Source organism: Raphanus sativus, unplaced genomic scaffold (assembly GCF_000801105.2).
Source record: "Raphanus sativus cultivar WK10039 unplaced genomic scaffold, ASM80110v3 Scaffold3399, whole genome shotgun sequence".
Classification (NCBI taxonomy): domain Eukaryota; kingdom Viridiplantae; phylum Streptophyta; class Magnoliopsida; order Brassicales; family Brassicaceae; genus Raphanus; species Raphanus sativus.
The window spans coordinates 1-8,211 of record NW_026618705.1 but is presented as its reverse complement, the minus strand read 5'-3'; the positions used below and the strand labels follow the sequence as shown (position 1 = coordinate 8,211).

General features: G+C 36.3%; 2 protein-coding genes across 2 annotated transcripts; both read left to right on the top strand.

Moving 5' to 3' along the window:
- The first annotated feature begins 1,302 nt into the window (after positions 1 to 1,302).
- Positions 1,303 to 3,610, top strand: LOC130506551 (serine hydroxymethyltransferase 4-like). Its single transcript, XM_057001230.1, has 4 exons — positions 1,303 to 2,064; positions 2,466 to 2,856; positions 2,954 to 3,055; positions 3,142 to 3,610. Exons 1-4 carry the CDS (start codon positions 1,387 to 1,389, stop codon positions 3,384 to 3,386), a joined length of 1,416 nt encoding a protein of 471 aa, XP_056857210.1. The 5' UTR covers positions 1,303 to 1,386; the 3' UTR covers positions 3,387 to 3,610.
- An 872-nt stretch (positions 3,611 to 4,482) lies between these two features.
- On the top strand, positions 4,483 to 6,636 carry LOC130506550 (3'-5' exonuclease-like). Its single transcript, XM_057001229.1, has 6 exons — positions 4,483 to 4,782; positions 4,895 to 5,065; positions 5,651 to 5,781; positions 5,860 to 6,021; positions 6,099 to 6,209; positions 6,345 to 6,636. Exons 1-6 carry the CDS (start codon positions 4,575 to 4,577, stop codon positions 6,375 to 6,377), a joined length of 816 nt encoding a protein of 271 aa, XP_056857209.1. The 5' UTR covers positions 4,483 to 4,574; the 3' UTR covers positions 6,378 to 6,636.
- Positions 6,637 to 8,211: the final 1,575 nt, after the last annotated feature.

Here is an 8,211-nt window from a genome sequence, read left to right as displayed (position 1 = left end):
TATTAGATTTTTTTCACATCACTAATTTTCGTCTAACTTATTGTTCCTTCTATTTTTCTTTGAACACCTGTATTTTTTTTGCTTTTGTAAAACTGAATTTTGAACACCTGCTGTTCCTTCTGTTTACGTTTATGCTATGCATAGGTATGGGCACGGAGCGGATTTCCGGATTTTTAAGGATATCCGTGATCTGATTAGCTCCTTAAAAATAATCGTTTTTCCGATCCAATCCGTGATATTTTGAATATTCGGTGTTATGATATCCAGAAAATCAGTATATTTTATCAGATATCCGATCCGATCTGTCGATCCGGTAAAAAATAATAAAAAAATATTTTTTCAAATAAATTAAGTAAAAAAGAAAATTTTTCACATAAATTCATTACAAATTATTTTAAAACTAAGTACTTTGGAAAATTTAATGACCAAATAATTAATTTAGTAGATAAAATAACTAAAAATCTATATAGAAATATTAAATTATATATAATTTCATATATACATATATATATGTATATGTACATTATAAAATGAATATTTGCGATTTACTTCTTATTTGGCGGATATTAAATTTTAGTATTTGCTTCGATTGGTAGAGTTACGGATATCCTGATTTTTCGGATCGAATCGAAACAAATAACGGATAAAATTAAACTTTACGGAATTTTATCCACCCTTAGCTATGCTACCTTACTCTATTTGATTTCCTGTCATACCGAAAATATGCCGCTGAATCAAGAACATAGTTTCTCAAAGACTACTTTAACATATGTTCTCTAAAAAATATATCATTTTCTTAAATTACAAACATTTGAACATAGTATCCATATTGGGCAAGGATAGGAAGTTTAAATAAAAGTTCTGTTTTGTCTAAATTTTTGTAAATAACAATTCTTTCTTTTGATGATCAATAAATTTAACATTTCATCAAAAAAAAAAATATATCATTTTCTTAAATTACAAACATTTGAAATTATTTCTTTTCCATGTTTGTCTATCAAAAACAAAAAAAAAATAGCTCAGCAAGAAAGCAAATCTCTCTTTTTCAAAAGCAAATTCTTAAAGAAGAAAAAGTTCAAGAGAAATTTGTTTGGTAAGAATGCAAAATAGTTTTTTCTCAACAAAAACAAATGCAAAATAGTTTGACCAAAAAAAAAAGAAGAAGAAGAAGGCAAAATAGTAAAAACGAACCCGATATTCCTACTACCACACACACACCTAACCAACCACAACCAAATTTAGAAAAGAGGGTCAAATCCGTAACTATAGCACTACCACTTGTCTCCTTTTAAACACAACCGCCTTCCTTCCACTTCTCCCCACTCTCCCATCTCAGATCTCTCTCTCTCTCACTCCCTCCCTCCATTTCCCAGATCTCTCTCAGAGATGGATCCAGTCTCAGCCTGGGGAAACACCCCTCTCGTAACCGTCGATCCAGAGATCCACGACCTCATCGAGAAGGAGAAACGCCGCCAATGCCGCGGAATCGAGCTCATCGCCTCCGAGAACTTCACCTCCTTCGCCGTCATCGAAGCTCTCGGAAGCGCGCTCACCAACAAATACTCCGAAGGCATGCCCGGTAACCGTTACTACGGAGGCAACGAGTTCATCGACCTGATCGAGAATCTCTGCCGTTCCCGCGCTCTCGAAGCCTTCCGCCTCGACTCCGCCTCATGGGGCGTCAACGTCCAGCCCTACTCCGGATCTCCCGCCAATTTCGCCGCCTACACCGCCTTGCTCCAGCCTCACGATCGTATCATGGGGCTTGATCTCCCCTCGGGCGGTCACCTCACGCATGGGTACTATACGTCCGGTGGGAAGAAGATCTCTGCTACTTCGATCTACTTTGAGAGCCTTCCGTATAAGGTGAACTTCACCACTGGTTACATTGATTACGATAAGCTTGAGGAGAAGGCCATGGATTTCAGGCCTAAGCTCCTCATCTGTGGTGGTAGTGCCTACCCTAGGGATTGGGATTACGCTAGATTGAGAGCTGTTGCCGATAAGGTTGGAGCTCTCTTGCTCTGTGACATGGCTCACATTAGTGGTCTCGTTGCTGCTCAGGTATATTGCCTACTCTCACGTGTTTGTTTGATCTGGTCAAAAACTTAGATCTGGATTTGTAGAGCTCTGATTCGTAATCGTATCTGTTTGCATTCATGCATCAGATCTAGTGCTTTCAGGGTGTATTAACAAATGAGATTGTTCCAAAGAACGAATCATATCACACTGTTAAAATATTTTGATCTGACTTAAGTGCTATCTTTCACTCTCCAGAAAAAAAGTTTTGATTTTTTTGATTTTTGCTTTTAGTTTTCAACATCTTTAGGGCATGTTTAAGTGAACATAACATGGGAGCTTGTAAGTTTGATTAGGGCTGTGACTACTCTAATGTTAGTTGCAAGATTGTGTGTTTGTGCATTTAATCACAGAACTAATTGAGTTTTTTTTATTCATGTTCACAGGAAGCTGCAAACCCCTTTGAGTACTGTGACGTTGTGACAACAACAACTCACAAGAGTTTGAGGGGTCCAAGGGCTGGTATGATCTTCTACAGGAAGGGCCCGAAACCACCAAAGAAGGGGCAAGCCGAGGGTGCAGTCTATGACTTTGAGGACAAAATCAACTTTGCTGTGTTCCCTGCGCTTCAAGGTGGTCCTCACAACCACCAGATTGGTGCTCTAGCTGTTGCGTTGAAGCAGGCTAATACTCCTGGTTTCAAGGTCTATGCGAAACAGGTGAAAGCTAATGCTGTTGCCCTTGCAAACTACCTGATGGGCAAGGGATACAGTATTGTAACCGGTGGAACTGAGAACCATCTTGTTCTTTGGGATCTTCGCCCTCTTGGATTGACCGGTAAGTGAATGATATCTCAGACTAAATAGGCACCTTTGAGACCATATGTTATACAGAATTAGTGCTGATGTTTTTTCTAAAACTCTGCTTCTGTCAGGTAACAAGGTTGAGAAGCTGTGCGATCTGTGCGACATTACTTTGAACAAGAATGCTGTCTTTGGAGACAGCAGTGCTCTTGCTCCTGGAGGTGTAAGAATCGGTAAGCGAGTGAGATTGATCGAAATGTTCTTGAACCTCCCTTGGGGAACTTTGAAATATATCTAAACAATGTTTTTTCTTTTGTAGGTACTCCTGCGATGACATCAAGGGGATTGGTGGAGAAGGACTTTGAGATGATAGGAGAGTTCTTGAGCCGATCAGTGACGCTGACATTGAACATCCAGAAGGAGCATGGTAAGCTGTTGAAGGACTTCAACAAGGGTTTGGTGAACAACAAAGAGATCGAGGAGCTCAAGGCTGATGTTGAGAAGTTCGCTGCCTCCTATGAGATGCCTGGATTTCTCATGTCTGAGATGAAGTACCAGAACTAGAGATTTCCTCTCTCTATCAAAGAGTAATCTTCTGTTATCTCTCTATATAATATGCTTTTGTAGGGCCGCCTGATTGGAATTCACAAGGCGAAGAGATAAAGAAACAAACAGTAAAAACAAAAAGGGTTTTCTTGAGTAATTTCTTCTTGAATGTTTTTATTTTCTCTTATTGAAATTGTTGTATTTTGTTGGCTTTTAATAATAATATCAAGCGAGTTTTAAAATTGTGTGTGTTTGTCTGGTTTGCGATTGGTATGTCAAAATGCTTGTAGATTTTTTATCCGAATGTATGAACAAGTAGCATACTGCATACCAGAATAGCTATAAAAAGTAGATAAGAGCAGGCAAAGTGGTATGTTTAACGCCGTGATTAGCAAAGTGCAAAGGGATTAGCAAAGTGCAAAGGGAAGGATTTGCTGAAAGCAGATGGATCTGGGGGTTGGAGGGGATTATATTTATAAAATTAAATTAAATTTGGTTTAACCTGGTTGAATCGAGTCGAACCATTTTGACTTATGATCGAAAAATTCTCTGGTTCATTTGTCGATCCAGTTTTAGAAACACCGATTCCAATACTTTTTTTATCACTGGGAACTTTTACTTTCACACGGGCATCACTGAATTTCATATGCAACAACTGTAAATAAAATAATAAAGAAGATTCCATAAAAATACGCCTACTAAATTTTGTTAAACATTTTAATATCCAAATTTTTTCACTACTCAATTTAATACTCCAACTAATTATTTTGTTTATTTTAATACTCAAATTTTTTAAAATTATACTCACTTTAATATCCAAATTTGTTTATTTTAATAAAAATACTAATAAATTTCAACAAAAGTTTTAAAAAATCTTTAAAATTTACAAAAAAAACTCAGAAAATTTAGGATTTAACATTTAGAGTTTGAAATACAGATTTTTGTTAACGGTGTTTAGGTTTTATGGTTTAAGATTTTAGAGTTTTAGTGTTTTGGGTTTAGGATTTATAGTTTAGAATTTTACAAAGTGAACTTTTTTTTTGATAACTAATACTATTATTATTACTTTTTTCGTAAATATAATATGAGTTGCAGCACAAAAAGAAATTAAGAAAACTTCCAAGAGTCCTAAATTCATTTCAGATCCTTCCCTCCAACTCCTCCAAGGTAATAATTCTATCCCATTTTTTCTCTCTCAAACAACTAATGTCGTCAAGTTGGGGAGACGAGGAGTTTACAGAGGAGGATCTTGTCGCAATCGAGGCCATCGAGGCTTCCCATCTCTCCCAATCGTCTTCTTCTTCGACCGTAAGGCCTGCGACCTCAAATCCAAATCAGATCCGGCGCCGCCAATTGCCTCGTTCCATCACTTCTCCCACACCCTCTAAGCGATTTCCACTCTCTCGTTGCAGAGGTAAATTTTGATGAGCTTCTCTTGATTCATATGGATCCTTTCTCCATTCGTCTTATAAATTTCTCCATTGTGTAGCAAAAGCAACTTATATCCTTAATGTTAAATTTGCCAGCGAAGAATTTTCCAGCGATGAGGTTTGGAGGGAGGATTTTGTATAGCAAGACTGCTAGTGAGGTTGATAGGCGAGCAATGCAGCTTCTTAAGGTTCTCGATACCAAGAGAGATCATTCTGGACGTGCTTTTATTGGCTTTGATATTGAGTGGAGACCCAATTTTCGAAAAGGTATTTTATTATGCTAACCATCCCATTAGGGTCTTATCTTGGTCTCTGCTCCTTTTAAGTTTCAGTTTTATATAGTATTGCAATGTTCAGTCAAATGCATTTGATCTCGTTCATTACTGCATTTTATCTCTATGGATGCGTCTCTTCTCTTCTCTTTAGATCATAAACAGCTTATGGTTGTTATCTTCTTTCTTGATTATCTGAAGAAAGTGTAGATGGCTCACTTGTGTAGTCTCCATTGCTTCATGCATTTTATACGCTACGTTGCTCTTAAGCATACCTCTTATACTCTTCTGCTCATCTATGTTGTAATGATAGTGTTTCTTGAAACTGTAAACTTTTTATCTATTTATTTATTTTTTTGAATGAATGTTAAATTCTTATTCTTTTTATATGTTGTCCTGCACTTTAGATACAAGATGATCTTTTGGTTGACAATACTTTGAAATCTCAACCACGGATGCTTCAACTCATGTCAATTCTTTGAAGATCTTATTATGATGTAGACGACGGGACATTTTCATCAACTCTTTAGTGTTTGCTGGTATATACTGATGATTAGCGAAAATATGGATATTTTTTCAGGTGTTCTCCCAGGGAAAGTGGCAGTTGTGCAGATATGTGTAGATAATAGTTATTGTGATGTCATGCAAATTATCCACTCTGGCATCCCACAGAGTCTCCAACATCTTATTGAGGATTCAACACTTGTAAAGGTTTGTTTAACATCTTGGATTGATCAAAGTTCTTGTTTGCACGCCATGTATGCTCAAGCTCTGAATACTCATATGTAGGTAGGTATTGGAATCAACGGTGACTCTGTGAAGCTTTTCCATGACCATGGAGTGTCCATCAAAGATGTCGAAGATCTTTCTGATTTAGCCAACAGAAAAATTGGCGGAGGTTTGAAAAAATGGGGCCTTGCGTCACTTACTGAGACACTCGTTTGCAAAGAGGTACCACATGGGGCTTTGTTGATTGCAAAAGCTTGATCCTAATCTTCTCTTAACAACTTTGGGATTACTCTCTGCAGCTCCTTAAGCCGAATAGAATCAGGCTCGGAAACTGGGAGGTGCGTCCTCTGTCAAAGGAGCAGTTACAGTATGCAGCAACCGATGCTTATGCTTCTTGGCATCTTTACCACGTACGTAAAACCATCTTTTCTTACGGAAAGACCTTAACGCAAAAGTTACACATCGGTCTAAGTATAGTTCTGTTACATGTCTGAGTTGTATTTGATGAGTTAGAAGCTAACAGAGAGCGTTTTACATATTCGCAGGTGCTAAAGGACCTTCCTGATGCTGTGGATTGATCATAACGTGGACGACGTACCTTAAAGGTTAACTACTAGATGCAGTTCTGACGGATTTGCAAAAGAACATTTGAACATTGTATCTAGTTGCAGTCCATTTTAGTCGTAACTCATGCTCGGTTTACATGTCTCTGCGCTATATGATAAAGTATAAAGTCCTGGTATGGTTAACAATCGAGAAACCAGGGGCTTTGTGGTAAGCTCTCTGATTCAGATTTGGAATAACAATGTAAAGATTTGAAAAGCTCTTCACGGTCTCTTTTTATGTTCTTTTTAAATAAATCTTAGAAACTCAAAAAGCACAAGAGCTTGATAACTAGGGGAAACTTATTTAAGGAAAACAGGAAACACAAATATGTAAGAGTTGGACCACAAGATGGAATCAAAAACTGACAATGCAATTCCATGCAAGCAAGTCTTGTCATGAAAATTGAAAGAGTTACTGATAAGTTTTGAACATGTAGACACAACAGTTACCGTAACTAGTAGATTTACCGCGTCATGAGAATTGATAATAAATTGAAATAATAGGATTGTCCAAAGAAATTAAAAAAACATTTAATTTACATATTTTTTAAAATATGTAGAGGTTTGAAGAATTCAATGTACTCTTTTTAGAATTGAGCCGGGCATTGATAGAGGTCTGAAGTCTACCTCCAACAATATATGAGATTACATGTCTAGTATAGAGTCTTTATAGTTATTTATACATTATTTTATGTATATTTCAGAAACTAAGGTCATCATGGGCTTTATGTTCTTAACAAAAAACTATATCTTGAGTTTTCTGATTCAAACTTTAAATACTGGCATGAAGATTCGAGAAAACTAAATTTACAAAAAAAAAAGATTCGAGAAAACTATCACCAGTCTCTCGAAATTATCAGATAGACAAATCCAGTGCGATCTCAAATTATTTATGGGTTTGTTCAAAAATTATTAACAGCATATTTACAAACACAATAAACTAGGATATGTGAATTTATATGAAAAATATTTAACAAATATCGTATGGAAAAATAAAACTTATATTCTTAATCGAATTAATATTTTGGCATTTAAACAATTTTTAAATTTTTTTTGTTAAGTTCATAATTTATTTACTAGAGATTATAAAATATACATAAATAGAATTATACACTTTTAAAACTAATTTATTGTGTTTGTAAATATGCTGTGGACTCTATTCGACACTTCCATTTGCTGGTGGTATTAGACAGCCCTCTGCACAATTGCACAAACCACACAAGACTTTGACACATGGTAGGAAATTCTTTGGAAAGCGAAACAAAAATCAAAGCAAAACTGTATGGAAACAAAAGCGGACACTGCAAACACATGAAAACAAAATTGTGTTTAACCGGAAACTTATTAAACCAACAACATGAACACGTAAATATAAAACAATTTCATAACTTGAGGATGATCCAAGTTTTACCATCTGTTAAGATAGACCGGCTTCACACTTAAAACCAATTGGTTTTAAGTGTGAAGCCCATCTAGCTTAACATAGTATTAGAGCCCGATCCAAATAATCCAATCCGATCCACATCGATGTAGCTTAAAGTTGGCCCATCGATCTTTATCCAAATATTCTGAGATTGACGCTGAAAGAGCTATCATCTCGAGGAGGCGTATTAGACACAAAGTGTTCCACATCGGGTATTGGAAAGGATCTTAGTAATATATAAGATAGATGAACCACTCCACTAATCACCAATTGATTTTAAGTGTGAAAAGCTCATCTAGCTTAATACCATCTACCACTTGACTGTATCCAGGAAAAGCTTGTTTCAAGCTATCTATGTAGTGTTCTAGTTCAATGCAAGCAATC